The sequence below is a fragment of the Pristis pectinata genome, chromosome 8, assembly GCF_009764475.1.
Source record: "Pristis pectinata isolate sPriPec2 chromosome 8, sPriPec2.1.pri, whole genome shotgun sequence".
NCBI classification, from domain to species: domain Eukaryota; kingdom Metazoa; phylum Chordata; class Chondrichthyes; order Rhinopristiformes; family Pristidae; genus Pristis; species Pristis pectinata.
The window spans coordinates 20,843,132-20,871,087 of NC_067412.1; the positions used below are offsets into that span (position 1 = coordinate 20,843,132).

Sequence of the window (27,956 nt, forward strand, 5' to 3'; positions counted from 1 at the left end):
TGAAATAAAGCAGAGAGAAAAGAAATGACATTGTTTTAAGAATGAGAAATCGCTATACAAAAAAAAATTCAAGAAAAAAATGAAGGAAGCCAAGTTTCACATTGATAAAGGAAATTTCAGAGCAGCCAGAGTTTTCTCAGAAATGCTAGCAGATCTCTTGCCAAAATGCCACAATTTATACTAGTTCAAGTTTCCTGTCTTGAAGTTCAAGACTCCCATACAAATGTGGAAGACCTGAACAGGTTGGTTATACTCTGTTGGCACTTTTAAAAAAACAATTAGGATGCATAGCAAGACAATCCCAAAATGCCCTTGAGAAGGTGATGATGAGCCACCTTTCTGAACCACCGCAGTCCACTTAAGGTACAACCGAAATGCCTTTGATGAGGGAGTTCCAGGGTTTAGACATAATGATGGTGAGAGAATGGTGATATTTCTACTTTTCTATCACCATTCACAGCCAAATGTGGTGGAACTGCAAAGCTTGGATCTGATTCATTGATTGTTGGATTGCTTGGCTTTGTCTGTGGCATGCTGCTTTGCTGTTTAGCATGGATGCAGCCCTCTGTTGTTCTCCATGCTGATGCTTCATTGCCTGTTCTTGGCATGCCCCTTTACATACCTCTTTAAATCAGCGAATATGATGGGACACATGATCGTGCTAAATTGGTGGTAAGCTCTGATTTTTTTTCTCCAAAGAATTATGTTATAGTTATTCCTACTGATACTGTTATAGATAGATGCAACTGCAACCGTTAAATTCATGAGGATGACGTAAAGTAGGTTTATCTCAAGTATTGGTTCACTCATTAATGGCCACAGACACAGTCTGACAGCTATGTCTTGAAGTACCTGGCCAGCTCAAGCAGTAGCATTGCAACTGAGCCACTGGTGGTAATGGTCATTGAAGTCTACCATTCAGAGTACATTGTATGCCCTTGCAAATCTCAGTGCTTCTTGCGAATATTAATCAACATGAAGCAGCACTGATTCATCGCTGAGGGAGGACAGTCGGTGTTAAACATGGGGAGGCTTCCTTTCTCATATTTGACCTGATATCATGTGACTTTATAGGGGCAGGAGTAGATGTTGAGGTCTCTTAGGGTTGCTACTCCTCGGCTGTGCACCACTGTTCTGCCACTTCTGGTGTGTCGGTTGTACCAGTAAACAGGCTAAACAACTTAATCAACGGACAGCTCTCCCAATTTAAAAATCAGTCCACAGATGTTGATGAGAAGGACCTTGTAAGGGTGATTGGGCTGGGAGAAAACTTGCTATATCTAAAATCAACACTTAAGTTGATGCTGGATCTTTGATTTGTTTCTGTCCTTTTTCTGTTTTAACGTAGCCATTTTACACAACTGAGTGGATTGCTGGGCTATTTCAAAGGGCAATTAAGAGCTGAGGTCCTGGTGTTGTAATGGGTAAGGATGCCAAGTTTCTTTCCCTGAAGGGCACTAGGGAAGCAGATAGGTTGTTACAACTTGGTCACTAATACTGAGATTTAGAGTCATAGAGTCGTGTAGCACAGAAACGGGCCCTTAAAGCCACCACGTCGATGCTGACCTTTTAGCCCATCTACACTAATCCCATTTTCCCACATTAGGACTGGATCCTTCTATGTCTTGCTTATTTGTGTCTGTCTAAATGCCTCTTAAATGTAATAACTGTATCTAATTTCACCACCTCCTCTGGTGGCACATTCCAAATATCGACCACTGTGTGTGTAATATAAAACTTAACCCTCAGGTGCCTTTTAAAGCTCCTTTGTCTCACCTTAAACCCCTGCCCTCTTATTTTTGAAACCCCTGCCATAGGGAAAGGATTTTGACTATTTACGCGCTTAATGCCTCTCATAATTTTATATACCTCTATTAGGTCACCCTTCAGCCTCCTTCACTCTAGTGAATACAAACCCAGCCTATACAATCTCTCCCCATAACTAAATTCCTTCAATCCAGGTGACTGTCTTGTCACCAGAACAGTCACATCCTTCCTGTAATATGTGACCGGAACTGCACACAAAACTCCCAAGTGTTTTGTAAATTTGCAACATTATGTCCCAATGTTTAAATTCTGTGCCCTACCCTATGAAGGCAAGCATGCTATATGCCTTCTTCACCATTCTATCGACTGTACTTCCACTTTCAGGGAACTATGGCCTTGGATTGCTAAATTTCTCTGTTTATCAACATTCCTTAGCGCTCTACCATTTACTGTACATGTCTGCCGCTATTTGACTTCCCAAAATGCGTCACCTCACACTTGTCAGGATTAAATTCAATCTGCCAGTGCTCTACCCAACTTTCCATCTGATCTATATCCTGCTGTAGCCTTTGACAATCTTCCTCGCTATCCACAACACCACCAATTTTCATGTTATCCATAGACTTAGTAATCATACCTCCTATATTTACATTCGGGTTGCTATTATGTTTCAGAAATAGCAAAATTCCCAACAACAATCCCTGTAGTACATCACGAGTCACAGACTTCCAATCCAAAAAACATCCTTCCACCACTACCCTCTGCCTCCTATCACCAAGCCAATTTTGGATCCAAATTGCCAGCTCACCTTGGATCCCATGTTTCTTAATCTGGGCCAGCCTGCCATCCAGGACCTTGTCAAATGCCTTTCTAAAGTCCATCAATACACCATCTACCACCCTGCCTTCATCTGCTACATTCTCAAAAAAACTCACTCAAATTAGTGAGGCAGGATTTCCCCCACACAAAGCCATGATGACCATTTCTAATCAGTGCCTGCATTTCCAAATGTACCCAAATCCTGTACTTTGGAATGTTCTCCAATGATTTCCGTACTACTGACATAAAGATCACCAGCCTATAGTTAAACTGGCTTATCCCTGCTATCCTTATTAAATAAAGGAACAACATTAGCTTTCCTCCAGTCTTTCCTCTGGTACTGTGTCTGTGGATAATGAAGATGCAAAAATCTCCATCAGAGCCCCAGCAATCTCTTCCCATTTCCTATAACATTATGGGTAAGATCTCATCTAGCCCTGGGGATGTGTCCAATCTGGCCCTGGGCTGATGGTCTGGTTACTCAAACGCTATGTACATGATTTTTGTACTTGTGCTCCAATATTAGACTCATCATGGGAGTCTAATGACAGAACACTGACTTGCTGCAATTACTAGCAGTTATGCTTGGGAATCTGCCTTTTGAACCTGTGCCAGGATGGTCTTGTTGCAGAAATGACACGCCCATTAATTTGTAAAGAACATTTTATATTTTTAATCAATTGAATTTAGTTGAATGTTTTTAATTGTTTAAGTATTTTGTGTTTTTTTTATTTTGAATGATTTTAATTGCTCTTTTATTTAAATATTTGGATGTATCTGAAAGTTATTCCCTGGATGTAAATGGCACTATGTAAGCCTAAGTCTTCTTTTATAGTCTTAGGAGAAGGTTTGAACGATCAGGACTAAGCTTGGGAGAAATTTCTTTACTCAGGTTGTTGAAAGTTTTTGGGATTCTCTTCCTCTGGATGTACTATGGCTCTGCAGTCATTGAATCTGTTCACGATTGGGATCAGTAGATTTTGGACACTAAGGGACTTAAGGCATATGGGGATTGGATGAGACTGTGGACTTAAGGTACTGCATCAGCCAGGATTTTATTGAATGCAAGAGTAAACTAAAATAGTCTACTACTACTTCATTTTCTTATGATCTTATTATTTTTTTAGTTTGTTGCCCATTACTTTAAATAGATTAATCCAATAATATCACAACTGCTTTTTTTACTGGATACAGAAACTGCAATCACCCTGGCTTGATCCATACTGGGAACATTCTGACTTTAAATCCGAGTGTTAATGGACGCAGAAGTAGATCTAATTTCAAATACTACATTTCTGAAGTTCATATGTCTAATGTAAGTAGCCACTATTTCTGTGTTTTGAGAATGGGGCTGTGATTTGTACAGATCCTAGAAATTACACTTGGCAGGAAAACACTTTCTCCTGCTTGTAGAACCCACATGGACTATGACTGTACTGCAGAAGTAGTCATAGAGATGTACAGCATGGAAACGTGCCATTCATCCCACCACATCCACACCAACCAGTGGGCACCCATCCACATTAATCTGATCTCATAGCACTTGGCCCATACTCTTCTGTGCCCAAGCAATTCAAATGCTCTTCTAGAGACTTCTTAAATGATGTCAGTGACCCTACATCCACCACTCTCTCAGATAATGCTTTCCAGATACTCACTACCCTTATATCCCCTCTGAACCTCTTCTGCCTTATCCTAAATCTATATCCCCTTGTCTCCTGCTAATATGGGGAAATGTTTCCTGCAATCTATCCTATCTATACACCTCACAGTTTTATATACCACAGTCATGTGCCTTCTTAACCTCTGCTCCAGGGAGAACAGACCTAGCTTCTGCAGTCTCTCCTCAAAACTGAAACACTCCATTCCAAGCAAAATCCTGGTGAATCATCACTGCATTCTCTCTAGCACTATCACATCCTTCCGAAAGTGTATGGTGCCCAGGACACAGTAGTAATTGAGGCCTAACGAAATCTTTATAAAGTTGATTCATAACCTTCCTACTTTTGTATTCACTGCCCCAACTAATGAAGGCCAGTATCCCATATGCCTTCCTAACATATTCTCTATCTATTCTGCACCTTCAAGGACCTCTGGATTTGCACTCCAAGGTCCTTCTGTTCATCAGTGCTCCCTAAGACCCTATCATGCATGGTATATGCTCTAGCCTCATTAATACTCCCAAAATGCATCAGCACACCTTTATCTGGATTAAACTCCATCTGCCATTTATCAGCCCATTTATCAAGTCCATGACTTCACTAATCTTCATGTCATCCACGAACTTACTGATCATACCTCCTACATCCATATCCAAGTCAATCACCTATATTACAAACAGCAAAGATCCCGGCACTGATCACTGAGGAACACCAGTGGTAACAAGCATCTAATCTCTGAGATAACTCTCTACCATCATTGTCTTCTGTTTCCCATTGCCAAACTAATTTTGCATTCAGTTTGCCAAATTGCCCTGGATCCCATGGCTGTAACCTTTTGGACTAATCTCCCATGTGGGACCTTGTCAAGGGCCTTACTGAAGTCCACATCTACTGCTCTGCCTTCATCAGTACACTTGATTACCTCTTCAAAAACTTCAATCAGATTGGTCAGACAGGATCCGCCCTTGACAAAGCCATGAGGGGTCTCGCTTGTCTGTGGATCCCTACACTGCCATATGCTTCTTTTTTTTCTCTTTACCCAATCTTCAACAAGCTACAACATTGAGGGTTTTCTGAACTGGTTACCCTTGGCTTTTACCCTTACAGGAACATTTTGGCCCTGAACTCTTGCTCTTCCTTCTTTGAATGCTTTTCACTGTGCAGATGTAGGCTTGCCTGCAAGTAGATGCTCCCAGTCATCTTTAACCACCTCCTGTCTTATTCTAATGAAATTGGTCTTCCCCCAATTTAACCCCTTTCTTACTGGTCCATCCTTATCTTTTTCCATAACCACTTTGAAGTATATGGTCACTATTCTAAAATGCTCCTCCACTGACACTCCCATCACTTGACAAGCTTCATTCCCCAAGTTAAGGTTCAGTAATGCTCCTTCCTTCGTTGGTCTATTTACATATTGTGTCAAAAAACTCGTGAGAACACATCTCAAAAATTCCACCCCCCCCCCCCCCCGAACCTTTAAAACTGAGGCAATCTGAGTTAATATTTCAGGAAATTACAGTCCCCAAGTATCATAACCCTATTTTTATTGCATCTCTCTGATATCTGTCTACATATCTGTTCCTCTACCTCTTGTTGACTATTGGGAGGTCTGTAATATGCCCCCAGCAAAGTGATAACACCCTTTTTTGTTCCTAATCTATACCAATAGTATTTTAAATATTTTGGTTTAAAGAGATTGAGACTACAGTAATTGCAAGTGCCTTTTAACACAAATTGCTTAAATAAATATTGTGTGACTGACAATATTGTGCATTCATCTTGCAGTAAAATGATGTATATAATGGATACTGTTATAAGGAGCCCAAAATTGGCCTGCTGCCAGAGCATAATAAAAACAATTTACATTAATGTATTGCATGTAATTAGGGAATATTTGAAGGCACTTTACAAATAGGTGCAAGGAAACAGATACTAATTTGGAAGGGAAGGATTAGAACCAATAATTAATCTTGTTTCAGTTCAATTAAAGATTGTTTGATGAGAATGCTGTGTTTGAGATTATTGAGTGAGTTAGTCCAAAAAGTAGGGCAGCTTATGTTCAGTCATCAGTGGCTGGATAAAGAGAGCAGGAATTCAAAGATCTCAGTCAAAAGAGTTTATACTGTTGTCAATGGGGACATGAATCTTACACAGATGGATCTTGCTGTGAGCAGGATGAATTCAGTGAAACTTTGGATTTACTGGAATCTACTGAATCATAAACTTGTATTGGAAGTTCTATTTGGAGATTGACTGAAACTTGTAGGAAAACTATGTCAGGTGCAAAAACTTCCACTTACGCTATTTCTTTAGAGGGGATGCCACTCTCAGATGAGGATTACATTAGAAGACTATTCAAACCGTGACAGAATTTCAGGACTTGGATTTGACATGCTATGATGGAAAGCCTGGCAGGAAACATGAAAAATGGACATTTAAAGAGGATAATCAGTATAAAAAAAATATAGTCAACACTTTCAGAAAGTGAGAATTAATAGAAAAAAATAATAAAAAAGACTGCATCCTGGAGTTGAGCTGTTTCTGTGGAGCCATGTGTTACAGAAATCGAGCAAAAATTCATGAAAGCAGAAGAGAACATTGAATCAGTAGGTTTTGCATTCTTTCTGTGGCTGAATGGATTTAATACAAGTAAATTTACTATAGAATGACTTGAAATATACATTTTTAATCAGTGTCTGTTCTCCATCCATGAATAACAATTTTAAAGTGCAGAAAACAGAATGTAACCAGAAAATGGTAGTGCATTTTAAAAAAAGGGATATTATGTTAAATTCCTTAGGAATTTTTCACAAAAATTCTGATGCATTTAAAATGTATCTGTTAGTGTCGTTGCATCCAAAAGGACTAGTTTACATGTTAACGCTCCTCAAGCGCCTGGCATCTAGTGCATTTAGCAGAAGCTCTCTTTCATGGTGTGGATCTTGCTAATTTTGAGGGCAACGTGGTTCCAGCATGAATTCTTGTAATCTAATACAAGGGATTGTGGGAAATCTATTTGCACATAACATAATCTAAGCTTAAAATTCTGCAATCTGCTAGTTAAGCGGATTTGTGTGAAAATCGCTGATGAAAATATGGAAGGTCCAATGTTTCATCAGATCTTAATGTCTAAATATATATTTGACTTTTTTTAAAATTTCCTTTCCCAAATACTGTGTCTGTCTGCATCCAGGAATGTGATATTTCACTCCTTGTAAATGACATTGATTCATCCAATGTTCTATATATATGAAGACCTAGATATTCACATATATATAAATATAAAGAAATAAACGTTGGAGATGAACATTTTTCCATCCTTGACAGTGTCCTTTCAATATAATTGATAGCTTTGACTACCTCTCAATTCAGAGGCTTTGTTTTAAATACCTGGAGATGCCACTTGCTATGTATAATTTTCAGTGCTTTTAACAACAGCTTCTGAGGCATTTACATTTGTCTTTCATTAACATAAGCTTAAAAGACTAATTACAGAAATGTACTTACAAGCAGATGTACCTTTTTTTAATACTGCCCATGTGTAGTTGCTCTTGGCTGCTTTCAGAAGACTTTCATTGTGAACATTCTGTGAATTTTATTAATTCCATTTTCCTACCAATTGTTAAGTAAATATTGTCAGTAACATTCCACCTTGGGACTTAGTTAATTATTTAATATTATATTGTGTGATACAAGTTCAGTTCAGTGACTATATAGAAAATATCTAAGACACAAGGGAGACTGCAGATGCTGGAAATCCGGAGCAACCTTCACAAAATGCTGGAGGAACTCAGCAGGTCAGGCACCATCCATGGTGGGAAATGAATAGTTGATGTTCTGGGACAAGACCCTTTATCGGGACTGGAAAGAAAGAAGGCAGAAGCCAGAATAAAAGGGTGGAAAGAGGGGGAGGAGCACAGTCTGGCAGGTGATAGGTGAATCCAGGTGACAGGGTCTGCCATAACAGCCAGGATCTCCCGGTGGCCAGCCATTTTAATTCCACTTCCCATTCCTATGCTGACATATCTGTCCATGGTCTCCTCTACTGCCAAGTTGAGGCTAGATGCAGATTAGATGAACAACACTTCATATTCCATCTTAGTAGTTAGTCTTCAACCTCACGGCATTAACATTAATTTCTCTAACTCCTGGTAACCACTCCACTCTGTCACCCCCCCCTTTGTTTTCCTTTATCCCTCTGGCCCCTTTACCCCTTCTCTTTCCCCTCCCGCACCCTCATGATCTGCCCATCACCCACACCTTCCACCCTCTGGTTTCCCACCTCCTTCCCTTTATTCCATGGTTTATTATCCTCTCCTATCAGATTCCATTTTCTTTAGCCCTTTACCTCTTCCACCTATCACCTCCCAGCTTCTAACATTATTCCCCCGTCCCCCATCTACCTACCTTCCCCCCTCACCTGGATTCACCTATCACCCACCAGCTTGTGCTCCTCCCCCTCCTTCCACCCTTTTATTCTGGCTTCTGCCCTCTTTCTTTGCAGTCCTGATGAAGGGTCTCAGCCTGAAACGTTGACTGTTCATTTCCCTCCATTGATGCTGCCTGACCTGCTGAGTTCCTCCAGCATTTTGTGAGTGTTGCTCTAGAACATATCTGACATATCTCCCATAGCATTATCTACTCGTAACATGTGAATTCTGCCAAATTACTATATCTTGAAATAAGTTGTGTTTAATAAATGATAAAGACATTCAAATACAATTAGGAATTATTTTAATTTGAAAAAAGTTGTTCCACTATTAAATAAAGGAAAGAACATTCTTCCTATTGTTCATAATTACATTGACAAAAATATCCTTTTCATTCACTAATGGGATGGTTTTTCTGACATGTCATCTGGTTATTTTCTCCATTTATCAAAGAAACATTAGATTCTGTCCGTGGCATGATGAAAATTGGAAGTAATATTAAATTGAATACTGGATTTAGTTCAATGAAAAATAAGCTAGTGAAGGAAATCTGTAATACTTGACCGGAATGGGTGATGTTGAATTGATTGCACCATTTAATTTTAGATAGCCCACTAAATCTCATCAGGTTAAGTTTTAAGGGAGAAATAATGGCAAGGCTGACAATGCATACCTATTTATGGATAAATCAATAGCAACCTCTGGAGCACGTGCTTGGTGCACACATGCATGCAGACGAGAATATGCATATTGAATATTTATGAAGTTCCTCTACTTACCTGATATATATGGAAAGATGGTTTGTATTTCAATTTATTCTCTTCATTGGTGAGGTAAATAATTTTCACAAGTATGAAGCCACTTTCTTTCACATTTTAACTACTGCCGTAAACTTTAAAAAATAAATTTCTTCTTATTGTCTCTTTTCTCTTCCTCTCTCAATCCAACATTTCTTCCCTCCTTCTCTATTTTGCTTTCTGATTCTGTTTGGATTCAGTTTTCTAACTGACACTTCCTGGTTCAGACTCAATGTTGTTCATTTAATGATTCTTCGTTCTTATTGTTTAAGGGAATATGCAGTTGTTTAACCAGTTCTCTAAGATCCCTAAATGCTTTTTAGTTTTTATGATAGTTTGTTGACAGGAATCATCATTGCAAAATCCCCTTGAAAATCTGTGGGCAAGTTCAAGTATGGTGAATAGTTAATTCTATTCCTTTGGCCTCAACTGCAAAATCCAGCCCATTTTTTAAATGGTATTTACATCACACATACTTGTACATAACAGCCATAAAAATGCATATTACTTTAAAATATTTTAAATAGAATTGTGGAAATGAAAGGATATTATTCAGCCTGTCATTGGCTCTGCTGGTTCTTTGCAAAAGCAATTGTACTCAGCCATACATTCTACTTTCTGAAAGTTCCTCATCTTCAAATACTTGTCCAACACTCTTTTAAAATTCCAAGCTGAAGGCGAAAAAATATTCTTTCAATCTTACCTCTAATTTCTTTGCCAGTGGTAGCTCTAACTAATAAGAGAAATCAAAGATAATATTAAATGCATGGAAGATGCTTATAACATTGACAGAAATAGCAGTAGGCCTGAGGATTGGGAACATTTTAGAACACAGCATAGGAGGACCAAGAAATTGATAAAGCAAGATAGAAAATGAGAGTGGACTGGTCTGACGTAGAGTCTTCAACCTGAAACATAAGTGTCTTTATAGGTAAGTAAAGGTGAGAAGATTACCAAGGCCAAATATGGGCCTCTTACATGCAGAGACATGCAAATTCAAATCAGGAAATAAAGAAATGACTGAGGAAGTTAACAATTATTTTGTGTCTTTCTTTACAGAAGAAGGTACACAGAACCTGTTGGATATTTAGAGAGTCAAGTGTCAAGTAGTGTAGCGGTTAGCATCCTGCGTTCAAATCCAGCTGCTGTCTGTAAGGAGTTTGTACGTTCTCCCCGTGACTGCGTGGGTTTCCTCCCACATTCCAAAGGCATACGGTTTAGGAAGTTGTGGGCATGCTATGTTGTCGCCAGAAGTGTGGCGACACTTGTGGGCTGTTCCCAGAAAACTACCCAAAATCATTTCACTGTGTGTTTCGACATACGTATGACTAATAAAGAAATCTTAAAAGTAACAATGAGGAGCTAAGGAACTAAGTGTTAGTTAAAAGAAATAATACTAGGGAAGTTGGTGAGCCTGAGAGCTGATAAATCCCAAGTACTGATCATTTACCTTTCAGAATTTTGAAAGGGGTGGCTTTAGAGATAGTCAATATCTTAGTTGTCATTTCCAGAGCTCCATAGATTCTGGTCATCAGGATATTTTGAAGGAGAAATCGATATAACATTTCAGGTTGAAGACCCTTCATCAGAATTGAGAAGAAGAGATTGCCAGAGTCTCTTATTTCCAGTTCTGACGAAGGGTCTTTAACCTGAAATATTAACAATATTTCTTTCTACAGATACTGCCTGACCTGCTGAGTGTTTCCTGCATTTTCTGTTTATATTTAAATTTCCAGCATCGGCAGTTTTTATTATTTTCATCTATAGATTCTGGAATTGTTCCTGTGGTAGCAAATGTGACCCCATGACTTAAAAGGAGGCAGAGAGAAAATGGGGTACTACAACCTTAGCATAATGTCAGTGGTTACAAAATTGCTGGAATCAATAATGAAAGATCTAATAACAGATCACCTTGAATGAACAATAGGATTAAGTATAGTGAACATAGATTTCTGAAAGGAAAATCATATTTGTGTAATCTACTGGAGCTCTTTGAAGATGAGAATAGTAGAATAGATAAGGAAGTAACAGTGGATTCCATGTATCTGGTTTTTCAGAAGGCTTTCAATGAAGTCACAAGATCACAAGACAAGGGAGCAGAAGCAGGCCATTTGGCCCATCGAGTCTGCTCCAAGGAAAGGGAAAAAGAAAACTATTCTAATCCCAATTACTGGCCTTATCCCCATATCCCTTGATATCCTGACTATTTAGATATCTATCTATCTCCTCCTTGAACGCCCCCACTGATCTGGCCTCCACTGCTGTACGTGGCAAGGAGTTCCACAAATTCACCACCCTCTGGCTAAAGAAATTTTTCTTCATCTCTGTTTTGAAACTGTACCCTCTAATTCTAAGATTGTGCCCTCTGGTCCTGGACTCACCCACCAAGGGAAACAGCCTAGCCACATTTACTCTGTCCTTTCCTATCAATATTTTAAATGTCGCTATGAGGTCCCCTCTCATTCTTCTGTACTCCAGTGAGTACAGTCCAAGAGCCGACAAACGCTCCTCACACGTAAGCCCTTTCATTCCTGGAATCATCCTCGTAAATCTCCTCTGAACCCTCTCCAATGTCAACACATCCTTTCTAAGATGTGGGGCCCAAAACTGCGCACAATATTCCAAATGAGGCCTCACTAGTGCCCCGTAGAGCCTCATCAACACTTCCTTACTTTTAGACACTATACCTCTCAAAATGAATGCAAACATAGCATTCGCTTTCTTTACCACCGATCCGACCTGGTGGTTAACCTTTAAGGTATCCTGCACGAGTACCCCCAAGTCCCTTTGTACTTCCGTGCTTTGGATTTTCTCTCCTCCTAGATAATAACCTGCCCGCTTATTTCTGCTTCCAAAGTCCCATACAAGAGGGTAGTCAAGGTTAGAACACATGGAATAAGGAGTTAAAATAATGATAGGTTCAGAGAACTGGTTTTCAGACAGAAAGCAAAGAGTAGAGAATAAACAGATTCTTCTCAGATTGGCAGGCTGTAATTAGTGGAGTACCACAGGAATTGATGCTTGGACCCCAGCCATTCACTATCTATGTCAATGATTTTGCCAAAGCGACCAGTTGTCATATTTCCAAGTTTACTGTTCCTACCAAAATATGCAGGATTATGAGTGGAGAGGAAGATGTAAAGAGGCATTGGTGGAATATGGACAAGCTGAGTGAGTGGGCAAGAACATGACATATGAGATCTAATATGGAAAATGTGAGGTTGTCCACTTTGGTAAGCAAAACAGAAAAGAAGAGTATTTGTCAAATGTTGATAGGTTGGGTGGTGTTGATGTTCAAAGGGGTCTGGGTGTGCCTGCACAAAAGCCACTGAAGGTAAATGTACAGGTGCAGCAGGTGATTCGGAGGGCAAATGGTATTATTCATTACAAGAGTAAGGAAGTCTTATTACAATTGTTATATGTGCTTAGTGAAGCCATACCTGAAGTTTCATGTACAGTTTGGTCATCTTGCCTAATAAAGTGAGTGCAGTGAAAATTCACTTGGTTAAGTTCATGAATGGCAGGTATGCCATATGAGGAAGAATTGAATAGACTAGAACTGTATTCTGTAGATTATAGAAGAATGAGAATAGAGCTCAAGTTTACAAAATTCTTAAAGATCATGATAGGCTGGATGCAGGGAGGATGTTTTCACTGGTTCAGGGGTCCAGGGGACACAATTTTAGAATAAGATACTGTATAGGCTTGTTTAGATCTGAGATGCAGAGAATTTTTTCACTCAGAGGGTGGTAAGCTTTTAGAATTTTCTATCCCAGGTGGCTGTAGAGGCTGAGTAATAGTGTACATTCAAAACAGAGATTGATGGATTTCTAAGTGTTAAGGGAATCATGGGATGTGGTGATAGTGCCATTTTGCAGCTGAAGTAGATCAGTAATGATCTTGATAAATGGTGGAATTGGCTTGAGGAGCCACATGACCTACTCCTGTTCCCAATTTTCATGTTCTTATGTAATAATCATTTTAAATCAATGACTTGTAGGGATTGATTTACGTGCCAGAGGGAATAGTTTTTTCTTCATCAAAAACCTCAATTATGGCACCTCGTAAGTTTCTCTGTTCCAAGGTGAATGGTTGTGCCATTTCTTGCCTCTTTTCGTAACTGAAGTCTCTCTTCCCTGGTAATAGGCTGGAAAACTCTTTGTAGGACTTCTCAACTTTTGCTTATGTTAACTACCAGACTCCAACTAAGGCCTATTCAGTGGTTTGTAAAGCTGTAACATAATCTCTTTGTTTTTACATAAGTAAATAATTTACATAAAAGAACTTTTGGACCATTCAAACATCTTATCAGCTGGCTCAAATGCTTTTTAGAATTTGTGTATAAAAACATCAAAATCTCTGGGCTCAAACATTTTTCAGTCATTTATAATGTAATATCTTTCCATATTAGTTCTCCAAATGTCAATGGTTATGGGTATTTAGAGTGGCTAACAAAGTTCCAAATGCATTTTAATTAAGATATAACCACCAGTGCTTATGCTTTCCATTGTTATTTAGGTTTGCACTCTACATCATAGAAGCCTAAGCAGGGACATTAGCACCAATGGGTAATGGAAATTCAATGAGAGGAATAAGATGGGAAGAAGAATGTTTGCAGCCAAAATGTAATTTTGTTGGTGATAATCTTTCCAAGTACATTAACAGAAAAGTAACCCATATGCTAGTCTGAGAAGAAAAAGTCCTTGTCCTAAACAACCTTCTGGAAGTTTAGTGTTACACTTTGTGTCTTTATGTAAGATCCAAGTTTAGATGAAGCACATTGACTGCCAGTATAACATTACTAACTCACCTTGTACTTCACAGAAAATTGTTTTAGATCCAAGGCATGCTCACATAAGTTGTCTAATTATAAACTGCTGTATTGATGTGCACCGTCTGATGCATTGTTGGATCCTGATATTGCCCTGGAGCCCTTGCAGTATTATTCCATAACCAGATCATAACCCTGGAAACATAAAGTTGAAGTAACATAATCAAAAGTGGATTGTCAATTCTATATTTCTTTTTGTGCAATGTGATAATGTACATAACTAAACAATATGATCACTGTAATAAAAAGAAACTGCAGATGCTGAATTATAGAAAAGAACAGAATACTGGTACAACTCAGTGGGTCAAGCAGCATCTGTGGAGGCAAAAGGTGTGTCGATGTTTCGGCTCTGGACTCCACATCAGGGCTCACTGATGCAGGGTCGTCATCATTGACATTAAGCAGAGGGAAGTCAACATCAGGAGCAGTCGGCAGGGGTGAGAGGATTACTTTTTTAGCAATGTATGCTTCAAGAAAGATAAATTTAAAGGGGAGGATCTACTACCTGTAGTTATCTAATAAAGTTAAAGCTTGTATCAGACTGAAAGAGAAACATATCATTCTGAAAAGATGGATGACAGACCAGAAGATTGGACAGAATATAAAAAGAGAATAGAACAATGGAAAGATTGGTAAGGAAGGAAAACTTAGAGTACAAGACAAAGGTAACCTGAAATATAGAGAGAAATAGTAAATGTTTTCATTGATATTGAGAAAGAAAACAGTTAGCAAAGTAAGTTTTGGTTTTATAGAAAGTGAGTCTAGGGAATAAATAATGGAAAACAAGGAGATAGTATATCAATTAAACAGGTGTTTTGCATCAGTTTTCTCGACAGAGGATATATGTAGCATCCCAGAGGTAGCTGTAAATTGGGAATTGTAAGAAAGGGAGAAATTGGGAAAGTTAGTCACCAGGACAGTGGTGCTTTGATTGTAATTTTTCAAAATTATGTAGATTCAGGGAACATTCCATTAGATTAGAAAATAGAAAATGTAATTCCTTCATTCATGAAGGACGGAAGACAAAGCAGTAAATGATAGGCCAGTTACCTTAACATCTGTCATTGGGAAAATGTTAGAAGTTTTTAATTAAAGATATTATGGCAGGGTGCTTAGAAAAAATCAAGATAAAGTCAACATGAAGTCTTATGAAGTTGAAATTATGTTTGACCAATTTATTGGAGTTCTTTGAAGAAGTAATGTGGATAAAGAGGAACTGGTGGATGGACTATACTTAGATTTCTGGAAGGCATTTGATAAAGTACTACATCACTGCGGAAAATTAAAAGGGGTGACAGTATGGCATTGGCAGATGATTGCTGATTAACAGTAAACAGAGAGTAAATGTAAATGAGTAATCTTCTGGTTGGCAAGATGTAAAAGGTGGGATGTCACATGAAATAATGATGAAGTCTAAAGTTTTTAAAATTTATGTAAAGGAGCTGGATGAAGGCACCAAATGTAAGATTGGTAAATTTGCTTGTAGGGAAAGTAATTTCCAAAGACGACATAAGAAGGCTACAAAGAGATATAGATACATTAACTGAGTAGGCAAAGATCTAGCAAATGGAATGTAGTGTGGTTCATTTTGGTTGAAGAAATAAATATAAAGGAACCACATTATCTGAATGTTGAAAGCTTGTAGAGCTCTTGAAGTGCAGAAGAATTTGGGTACTCCAGTGCATGATACACAAAAGGTTAGCATGCAGGTACTGCAGATAATTAGGAAAGCTAACAGTATGTTCTTGTTTATTGTTAGGGGAACTGAATACAAATGCAGGGAAGTTATGCCTCACTCACATAGGACATTGAGACCACATCTGGAGTACTGTGTATAGTAATTGCTTAATTAGGGAAAGATTAAGGAATACACAACTCACTGGAGGAGGAGGAGGCTCCACAAATATCCCCATTCTCAACAAGGGGGAAGACCTGCACATCAGTGCAAAAGAGAAAGCTGAAGCATCTGCAAGAATTTTCAGCCAGAAGTGCCAAGTGAATGATCCATCTCAGCCTCCCCCAGTGGTCTCCAGCATGATTTGCTAGCCTTCAGCTAATTCAGTTCACTCTATGTGATCTCACGAAATGGCTAAAAGCATTGGATACAGCAAGGCTATGCATCCTGATGATATTCGGCAATAGTATTAAAGACTTGTGCTCCAGAACTTGCCGTTCCAGTATAGCTACAACTTAGGCATCTACCTGACATTGTGGAATATTGCCCAGGTATGTCCTGTCCACAAGAAACAGAAGAAATCCAACCCGGCTAATTATCACCTCATTAGTCTACTCTCAATCATTGCCAAAGTAAATAATCAATGGCGCTACGAAGTGGCACTTGCTTAACAACAGCCTTCTCACAGAAGCTCAGTTTGGGTTCCACCAAAGTCACTCAGCTCCTAACCTCATTACAGCCTTACACCAAACATGAACAAAAATGTTGCCTTGATGTCAAGGGTGAAGTGGGAATAACTACCCTTGACGTCAATGCAGCATTTGATCGAGTATGGAGTCCTGACTAAACTGAAGTCAGTGGGAACTGGGGGGAAAGTCCTCCACTGGTTGGAATCATACCTAGGAGTGAAGATGGTTGTGGTGGTTGGAAGTCAATCACCTTAGCCACAGTACATCGCTGCAGGAGTTCCTCTGGGTAGTGTCCTAGGCCCAGCCATCTTCAGCTGCTTTATTAGAGACCATCCTTCAATTGTAAGGTCAGAAATAGGGATATTTGCTGAAGATTGCACAACGTTCAGCACCATTTATGACTCCTCAGATAATGATTCTAATGCAGCAAGACGTGGACATTATCCTGGTCTGGGCTGATTGGTGGCAAATAACACACGAGTGCCAGGCAATGAGGATATCCAACAAGAGAAAATCCAGCTATCACCCCATGACATTCAATGGCATTACTGTCACTGAATCCCCCACTATAAATATCCTGGGGGTGACCATTGACCAGAAACTGAACTAGAGTAGCCATATACACAATGAGGCTATAAGAGTAGGTTAGAGGCCAGGAATCCTGTGGCAAGTAACTTGCCTCCTAACTCCCCAAAGCCTGTCCATCATCCACAAGGCTAAAATGTGATGGATTACTCTCCATTTGCCTGGATGAGTGCAGCTTCAACAATACTCAAGAAGCTTGACACCATACAGAGCATAGCAGCCCACTTTATAGGAACTCCATCCATAGCCACTCAGTCACTCCATCACCGATGCACAGTAGCAGCAGTTTGTACATCTACAGGATGCACTGCAACAACTCACCTTAAACAGCACCACCCAAACCATGATCTCTACCAGCTAGAAGGGCAGATAAAGCAGGGAACACCACCACCTGGAAGTAGCCCTCCAAGTCACAGACCAACCTGACTTCGAAATATATCACCATTCCTTCACCATCACAGGGTCAAAATCCTGGAACTCTCTCGCTAACAGCATTTTAGGTATACCCACACCTCAAGGACTGCAGTGGTTCACGAAGGCATCGCTCAAGGGCAATTAAATGCTGGCTCAGCCTGCAAAGCCTACATCCCTTGACTGAAAAAAACTTAATGCATTGCAAGCAGTTCAGAGGTCTACTAGACTGATATCTGTAAGGGGCAGGTTATGAGGAAAGGTTAAACAGAGTAGATTAGTATCCACTGGAGTTTAGAAAAGTGAACGGGGACTTAATGGAAATATATAAGATCCTGAGGGGTCTTGACAGGGTGGATGTGGAGAAGATGTTTGTTTCTTGTGGGAGAATCTAGAACTAGGGATCACTGCTTAAAAATAAGTGTTTACCCATTTAAGACAAAGATGAGATGAAGCTTTTTCTGAGGGTTGTGAGTCTTCAGAATTCACTTCCTCAAAGGGCTATGGAAGTAAAGTGTTTGATTACATTTAAGGCAGGGGTAGTCAGATACTTAAGAATCAGCAGTGGGATAAAGTTACTGTGGATATCCGGGAATGCGGAGGTCATCAGATCCGCCATGAATTTTAAATGGGAGGGTACTCTTGAGGAGCTGAATGACCTAACCCTGATCCTAATTTCAATGTTCCCCAGCAATTCATGCTATCTTCTTCATCTCATTCATCACTTGCTCACAGCTAAACAATCTGCAGTACTCTGTTCACTTATGCAGAAAAAATTGTATACTATTTGGAGGGGATTTCAAGAGGAAAATGATTAATTAATTGAATAGGAAACTATACCATATTCCTACCATGGTCATTCATAGCAAGGTTGATGACTAACCCTTTATCATATGTAACTGGAACTTTATGTTATTTCTAGCTTCAGATACTGCATTTCCACTGCCACTACCTATCTTGAAGTCAGGGAACTTAACATTTAATTCTCATTAATTACATTTATTTCAGAGTACAAATTAATCTCCTTTTGTCATCTTTGATTTAATTTCAACAACTCTAATGAGCATCATCTTACTTAAAAAGGTTTGGAGCAAATATGTACCATAATTACTGAAGGGAATTTGCTTAGCATTAGCTAAAATCTTTTGATTGGCTTTAAATCCAAGAAGAGACTTCAAGGTGCTAAAATGTGCTCATACTGTAGCTTCTTTTTGATCACTTTTTAGAACCCCGAACCGATTTTAGCACAGCTGTTTGTTGTTGTTTTAGTTGATTTTTGAAGAATGCCTATGATCATTCTGACAATTAAATCTGACCAGTGGGGTTATGAAACTCCCAGAGCAGAAATTATTTAAACTGCAGTAAAGGAATTAATTGCCTTGATAATTGCTGTGCAAAGTTTTATAAATTAACAGATTTTCTCTGGTCATGAGGTTCTTTTTGAGCTCACTGATTTCAGCAGGTTTTGTTTCAATCACTTGAAATCCAGGAAACAAGATGGTGGATTTGGAAATTGTGTTCAAGTTGTCTCCTCACGTCTTCATTACAGTCTGCTGGACCTCCCAAAATTGCTTACAATTAGTTGGAAGATGTGAACCTAGAAATTTTATCAGATAGCACAATCTGTGGTATGCAATTGAATTTCCATGAAAATATATTTTTAAAAAGAAAATCAAGGATTTCTATGCAAATTAAGGAGTCTGAGATTTTCTATCAAGTCCTCTGTCCGGTACACTAATGCATGGGGCTGTATGGAAGTATATACCCTTGGATGCATGGGCTATGTACCACTCAAACAGAACCAGGCCTTCATAGCAAGTGGTTATATTGTTTGTTAAAAAGCACTGCGCCCCTTATTTTTTATCCCTTGCAAAGGCTTTCCCTTAGACCTCTTTAAAATCCTTACAAACTTCTTGTGAGGCTGACTCTTTCTCCAACACAATTCTTTCCCAGCAGCTGATTGTGGCCTCTTTTCGACCCACCACCACTACTACCACACCTGAGTTCTTGATTCCCCTCCCAGTTGATGCCTCAGTCCATTCCTCCCATTATCCCTTCCATGCCATAACTACCTTCTTCCATTAACGTACCATGTGTGCTACACAGGAGCGCAGCACAGGGCCTTCAAAAACCTTTATTGGTCTGGTGCGCATTACCAATTTCCTAGGCACCTAAATATTATAATTATGTGCTGTTATTGAAAAGGAGAGCTGTTTTGTGTAATGCACACAACAATATTGAGGAAGGGGCACTCATTTATTTTTGTTTCTTATTTGTAGGGTTAGTATAACTGGTTACCCTTCCATCTCGTCTCTATTTGGAAGGAAAAATAGTAGGTTGTTTTTCCATAGAACTGTAAACAAAATGCTGCTGATCAGATCAATCATGCTTGCTAATCAATGTGGCCTGGTAAGATGTCTCTGCATAGCTGTGTTGTTTATCCTTCTCTGGTGAGGCAAATCAAGTGAATCACCTAATTGATCAGTTAAAACCTTTATAATATGCAGTCTCTGGTTATTTAGTTCATTGGTCTGTTGTCATGTCCTGTTGGATTTACTTCAAAACCCATTAATAAGAAATTATGAAGAAAATATTTAAGTTTTCTGGATTCTTTTAAAAGTGATTATTTTCTATTATGTTGGTCATTAAACAATCTTGCAGAAACTGAATTGTAAGTTATTTCAAATAGCGATTTGTTTTCTCCCTAATTTTCTTCATTCTCTTCCTGAATTTGTTAACTCTTTTTTGAGGGAGGATCAAAGAACACTAAATTATAGAATAATATTACAATGATTTTATAATTAAGAATTGGCTTGTTTCTTATTTTTCAGTCCTCGCCCACCAATCCCTTTGTCTCTTTTGTTGTCAGAAGATGAAGCAGCTCTTGTAATTCAGTCCTTCTGGAGAGGATATCGGGTAATGTCCTTTACCTTGTACTTTTTTTCCCAGATCTTTGAAAGGGGTTTTGTTTTCCTCAATTTCCAAAGACTTTAAGATTACTGTCATAGTATTTACATTGACTTTTAAGTAATTTGGTAGTTACCATTTTTTAAAAATGGACTGCTGGTACATTTACTCTTTCCTCAGCCAGTAGGTTGTGAGTTGCAATCATCCTTCAAAGAATGCAATATATTTTCTTAACCAACACTCTAATGGCATACGAGGAACAGGCTGAATAACCAGAGATTTTGTGTTTAGGCTGAGAATTTAAACTGAACCCATTCTCTCCTCTTATCTGAATGTAAGTGAAAATCCCAAACTACTATTCAAGAAGCACAGGGGTGTTCTTTATGTCCTGGTTTACAATAGTAGCTTTACCAGCATAACTGAAACAGTTTGAGCTGAACTTTAGAACATAGTGCTGTAGAGCACATGTCTAATAGAATATCATTGCCTGGAGGCCTTGCACAAAATGGGCATAGACTCCCTACTATCCTCACATTACATCAGTTGAATGCACATTTTTAGGCATTTATTTGCAATTTCCTGTATGGTTACACTCTGGAACTCGCATTAAAGAATGAAAGTCACATACTTGCATAAAGGCTGAAATTACTCCAAGGTCTTCACTTAATTTTTTTTCAAGCACTAGTTTTCAATACATATTGATTGTATAAGTTCAAAAAAATGCACATGCAAAACTACTGAAATCAAATCTATTTTATTGAGAATATAAAAACTCAATAATTATTCTTTAATATTAAATTTAACATTAAATCTAGCATTAGAAATTCAACAATGGAAGTGAACTGGATGAATTGTATAAGGATTGTGCTCTTTTTAAGTAGGGAATTATCTGGAGATCATCATATTCAATTAAAACAATCTTGGACTGATTAAAAATCAATTAAGCATTTATCAAATAGCAGTTTCCAGAATCTACATGACTTGTTGATGAGATTTGTGTTTGGATCTCCTATTCACTGATGTGGGCTTCCTGTTGTTGCTCAAACAAATATCTGAAGATTAAACAAATAATATTACTGATGATCTCAAGATGTTCATGGTCTGGAGTATCCATCTTGTACATGAGGCTTGCATGGATGAAATAATGTGTAAAATAGCATTAATAAAATCAGTCTATAAGAATTCAAAACAGATTTTTGCTGAAGGGATGGAATGACTGCAATCTAGCCACCCTGTTTGACGTGTTGTAATGTAAAGATTAACAATGCATTTTAGTTTTATTTTGTTTCTTTTCATTTTTAGAAGCTATTATTTTTAATTCTGTAAGGGTTTAGCAATTTCTTAAAAATTGTAAGTTTGGATGGGTATTCCTTTTCAAAATTTTGATTCATAATGTCACTTTTAATTTGTTACTGTCAGTTATTTATTCATTTTCTTACAAATATAAACTTTGGTGACCAGGCATTGAATTACCCACCAACTTAAATTGTTTGAGCTGTTCTAATAAAGAAAAATCCATATACTTTCAATCAAGTCAATTTTTTTTGTGATGTGCACAAGTACGGTGAGGTACAGGTGCAATGAAAAGCATGCTTGCAGCAGCATCACAGGCACATAGGATCAGACAACACACAGAATATAAATTATACATAATTTATACATAAGTTATGCAAGACAATGAAGAGAAAAAGAAGACTGTGCAAAACAAGACATTAGTGTAAAAAAAACACAATTGGAGATAATCCATGGTAATACAAGAGATGCTCTGTAGTGTTCCTTTGCTGAGGTAGAATTAGGGTCATGCAGGTTGGTTTAAGAACCCAATGGTTTTCGGAAAGTAGCTGTTCTTGAACCTGATGGTGTGGCACTTAAGGCTTCTGTACCTCCTGCCTGATGGTAGCAGCGAGAAGAGGGAATGATCTAGATGGTGGGGATTCTTGAAGATAGATACCTTCTTGAGACAGCACCTCCTGTAGGTGCTGTCAGTGGTGGAGAGGACTGGACTGTGTTCACTATTCTCTGCAGTCACTTGCATTCCTATGTGTTGGAATTGCTGTACCAGGCTATAATGCAACCTGTCAGGATACGGTGCATCTGTAGAGGTTTGTTAGAGTATTTGGTGACATGCCAAATCTCCTTAAGCTTCTGAGAAAGTAGAGTTCTGTATTTCCTTTAAATTACACTTTCTAGAGAGTTAACCATGATATTTTTCTGTTGGCTTTTTAGTATATTAAATTGGAATAATATTAGCTGGAAATTGTTAAAATGGCGATAGTGACCGCCAAATTTCTTTAAACTGAACAAAATGATGTCAAATTGACAGTGGGAGAAAAAGCAGTAATAACTGCAATTTATTGATACACTTGTTAGAAAAAGAAGAAAGATGAAAATGTCATTTTGTAATACCTAAAAAGAAAATGCACACAGATTAAGTTGGCGAGCACAAATAACCTAAATAAAACTGAAGCAAAGAATACAGTGATTCAAACATGAGAAAGTAGACTGCTGGGAATGGAAGTCATATTGCTATAGCAATAAATGTGGTGTAATACAGAATGCAAGGCTGTATCTTTAGGGCAGTTTCAAACTGCCTGAAGACAGCATTCTCCCATTGAGTATTACATAACTGAGCTGTGACATTGAAATAACTGCAGTGTACTGTATGTCCTCTCTTTGTTGAGATTTCTGTTTGAAGTTTACCCGTGGATGTTTATACTCTATCTTGCATCAGTTATCAGGGTTTGGTTGTCTGTCATTGAGTTTTTAAATCAGATTTTTTTTAAACAGCTTTTCATTGTAAGAGTCAATTGCAAGTCTTATTTGCAGTGAAGCGTGCAGTTGACAATTCATTAATTGTCTCTGGTTAATGGTTGCTGCATAATGTCAACATTTTGTTTCTAAAATAAAATTGGGTAGTAAGGCAGAATTTTCTTGGTCCCAAGGGCCCAGATGCACCTATTGAAGAACATAAGGAAGAGAAGCAGAAGTAAGCCCTTTAGCCAACTTGTGTGTGTTCTCCACTATTCAATAAGATTAAGGCTTATCTTTTACTTTTCCACCAGTTTCCTCCACTGATCCCAAGTTTTTTGATTCCCATTATATCTAAAATTCTATCTATCTTGAAAACACTGACCTACTGACTCTGCACAGCCCTCTCGTGTTGGAGAATTTCAAAGATTCACTATCCTCTGGATCAAGGATTTTTTTATGTCGTCCTGAATGGGCAATTCTTATTCTGAGACCATGAGCCTGGTTCTTTCTCAGCCAAGGGAAATATCAACTCTGCTTCTATCCTGTTAAGCCCCTTAAGAATGCTGTACATTTCAATGAGATCGCCCCTTCTTCTAATCTTGACAATACAGGTCAGGTCTGCTTAAGATCACCTCATACTACAAACCCGCCATCCCAGGAGTCAATCTGGTGAAGCTTCACTGCCCTCCCTCATTCACAAGTACGTCCTTCCTTTGGTAGGGGCTCCAAACATATACGCAATATTCCTTTCTTTTTCAATCTTTTTATTGAATTTCAAGTTAATTCAAATTAATATACATAACATTAATGATTATACATATGGTGCGAAGAGATCAGGATAACAATAATAACTGTTAATATATATACTCACAAGGAGTAAAAAATATAATCTGGACCTCCCACTCTCTTGCTAAGTGAGCATGGTACAAAAAAAATTGAAAAGAGATTTAATTATATGAAAAGAGAACCCCCAAATCAAAAAAAAATAATAATAAACAAAAGCAAACCAAAAATTTCAAAGAAAAAACTAGACTGATATTTCTTTGGTTTAAAAAAAACATTATTATGTCGATAGCTCCACTCCTCTATATTCAAAGGTTATTGAAAGGGATTCGAAAAAAGTCGGCTTATATCATATGGAAATACTGAATAAATGGACTCCAAACTTCCTCAAATTTAAGAAAGGGTCAACAGTACCACTCCTAATTTTCTCTAAGTTTAAATATGTTATAGTTTGAGAAAACCATTGAAATGTGCTAGGTACGCAATATTCCAAATGCAGTTTCACCAGAACCCTATATAATTGCAGCAGGATAGCTCTACTTTTATTCTCAAATCCTCTTGCAATAAAACCATCATATTATTTGAAATTCTACTTGCTTGCTGTACCTCATGTTAACATTCAGTGGTTGGCATACAAGGATACTCAGATCCCTCTGAACACCAACACATGCCTTTTCACCATTTAGAGTCAAAGAAGTACAGTCTTTCTATTTTTCTACCACAGTCGATGACTCATGATTTTCCAAGTTTTATTCTATCTGCAATGTCCTCCTCAAGTCATTATGACCTGTCTGTATCTTCTGACAACAATGATCCTTGCAGCACCCCCACTAGTCACAGCTTCCCAACCGAAAATTGATCCACTTATTACTATTCTCTGTTTACTATCTGGCAGCCAGTGCTTCATCTTTGCCAGTGTATGCCCAATACCATGTATTTTTTTTAAAGTAATTTCTTATGTGTCACCTTTCTTGAAATCCTTCAAATGGAAATGTGGACATTGAGGCAGTCTAAGAAGCTTAATTTCGTGGCATGTAATGTTGTCCTTCAGAAAAGTGCTCTGATGTAAGTTCAGGTTTTACTTTTGCTTTTACATAATATCCCAGGAAGTATCCCTCCAGTGAAGATAATCACATGTCATTGGCATTCTGCCTTTTTTTTTGAAGAAAAGGGTTGTTAGGGTACTATGGGGCTTGGTGTTGTGTGAAGGTGGCCCAGGATGATCAGACTCTGATGTTTCTTCCACCTGTAAGGAATTCCTTAGCCTCTGTTCGGTGGCTTTTTGACCTTTCCTATTAATCTTACCAATATATGAAACAAACCATTTTGAATACAACGGTATTCATAGAGTCAAAGAGTCATACAATCCAGACCAGGCCCTTTGACCTACCATGCCCATGATGACCAATAAGTACCCATCTATACTAATTCCATGTTCCTGCATTTGGCCCATAGCCTTCTATTTCCTTGGCAAATCAAGTGCTCCACTAGATAATTATTAAATATTGTGAGAGTCTGAGCTTTTGGCAGTGCATTCCAGATTCCAACCACACTCTGGGTAAAAAAAAAATCTTCCTCAGATTTCATCTGAGCCTCTTATCCCATAACCTCTGCCCTCTGGTTTAGCTACCTCTGCTTTGGAGAAAAGTTTCTTATTATCTACTCTACCTATGCCCCTATAATTTTGTATACCTCAATGAGCTGCCCTCAGTATTCTCTACTCCAAGGAAATCAAACCCAGGCCATCCATAACTGAAAGGCTCTATCCCAGACAATATCTCGATGTATTTCTTTTGCACCCTCTACACTACTGTCATGCCCTTCCTACAGTATTGTGCTGCCTCTTATCCCTTGATTCAGATAAAGTACATTTGAGATAGAAAAATACCAAGTAATCTAAGAGAACAGAATTGATATTTGTGTACTTTATTTATGAATATAATTTGAGCAGTTGGTTTCATTTCTTGTACTGAAGTCTGAATATGTACTGGAATGAAATTTTCCTTGCTGTCATAGGGACATCAGGTTTGTTCCAGCATTCATCTAGATCACTGCTGATTTGAATTTTAAATCCGCTTTACCAGTCTTGGTCTAATATGTTTGCCAGGTGAAAACTTAGTTTTGAAGTGGTCAGTTTGACCTAGCCTCAATAGTAATATGAGGGGGAGGAAGTTCCAGATTTCCATTATCCTTTGTGTTGAGAACTGCTTTCTGCCTCCAACCCTCCATGGCCTTGCTATAATATTAATGTATACCTACTTATTCTGAACTCTGCATCAGAGCAACTACTTTCTTGGTATCTATCAACTCTTTTAATCATATTATGTACCTCAAATAGATCACTCCTTAAGTCTTTATACTCAAGGAAATGCAAGAAATGTCAATGAAATAAAAATAGAATATGTTGGAAACACTTAGGTAGCATTTATGGAAAGAGGAATGGAGTTAATATTTCAGGATAAAGACCCTTCATCATAACTGGAAAGGAGAGAAAACTAGTTAGCTGGTCCTAGAAACTTACTTTGACACTTTAATTCCCCACTCCACTCTCATTCTGACCTCGCTGAATGTGGCCTCCTGCACTGTCACAAAAAGGCCCAAAGGCAGCATGAAGAGTTCCCAACTGCCACATTATGTCATTTGGTCTCACCCAATCAGATTTATTACCCATCCCTGCCACATCCTCTCTGCTATGAAACTAACTTGTTTGCTCTCCTTTCCAGTCTAGGATTTCAAATTTAACTGTTTCTCTTTCCACAGATGCTGCTTGACCTACTGAATGGTTCCACTGTTTTCTGTTTTTATTTTAGATTTCCAGTACCTACAGTTTTTTGATTTCCAGTTTCTAGGTATGTGCTATAAATTAAGAAAGTAATAGAAAAGACATCAGAACTTTCTTTAAAGTAACCTGAAATAACACAAGTAATGTCAGATTTAACAATTTTTCTGAATTTTATTATGGCAGGTTCGCTGTGACTCAGAAATACAAGAGCTACGTCAGTGGCAAAGAGAATTGAGAGAAGAGAACAGAGGTTATACCAAAAAGATCATTAAATTTTGGGCTGAACAGGAATCTAAAGGTAAAATGCGTTTGTATTATGGTTATATGTAAGTGCATTGTATCCCTCTCTTATGAATATCAGGAAAAGCCTCATTTCAAATGTCAGTCTGTCAGTCAACTCGGTGGCTTCCTGAGGTGCCAAGTAAAGAAATGAGGTGCCTCACCTCCAGCAGAATATCTGGATGGAAAAGTTAATGTGATATGTTTCATGCTTTAAGGTAACCTTATTGGATTTACAGAAGATAAAAATCCAATCCTATACACAAATCTAAGTTAACATTCACTAACACTAAACAGTCCCAATGAAACTTGGCCAGTTAGTCATTGTTGCAATATCATTGTAGTTCTATGTGGAATTTTTCACAGATTTTCAATGCAAGATTGTAAGGGAGAAAAAGTGGGAAGTAGATTTTTTTTTAATGGGACTGAAAATTATAAGTTGCTCTTTATGCTTTCTTGTATAAACCTGCAAAGTGGCTGGTCACAGAGAACTTTTGCCAAAAGTTTGGGAATAGGGTATCCACCCAACTCCTGAGAGGAATTTTGGTATAGTAAAGATGTCCCCATTGATTAAAGTATATCTATTTAACAATCGTACTGACGACTGAATATTTTCACTATTTTTTCTATGGGAGTTTCTGTAAGTGTTAAGGACCTAAAGAAAATAGAAATGTAGCCAAGAAAACTGCACCATTTCCCCCACCCCAATAAAAATGCCAGAAATTCAGTTGTGTAACATGATTTTTTTGTATGTCCTTTCTGCAGTTATTCTGAAGTCAATTTTGAAAT

At 38.2% G+C, this 27,956-nt stretch overlaps 1 protein-coding gene across 6 annotated transcripts in view; it reads left to right on the top strand.

Moving 5' to 3' along the window:
* The window catches only part of iqck (IQ motif containing K), a 78,335-nt gene that overhangs the window by 40,321 nt on the left and 10,058 nt on the right, over positions 1-27,956 (top strand). For 2 of the 6 annotated variants that reach the window (XM_052021359.1, XM_052021356.1), the window contains exons 7-8: positions 20,497-20,581; positions 27,072-27,186. In XM_052021359.1, the coding sequence (XP_051877319.1) occupies positions 20,497-20,581; positions 27,072-27,186 (200 nt within the window). Of the gene's footprint in view, positions 1-3,780; positions 3,902-6,560; positions 6,658-20,496; positions 20,582-27,071; positions 27,187-27,956 lie in introns of those variants that run through there. The other 4 variants (XM_052021357.1, XM_052021355.1, XM_052021361.1 and 1 more) reach the window with 3 other exon arrangements.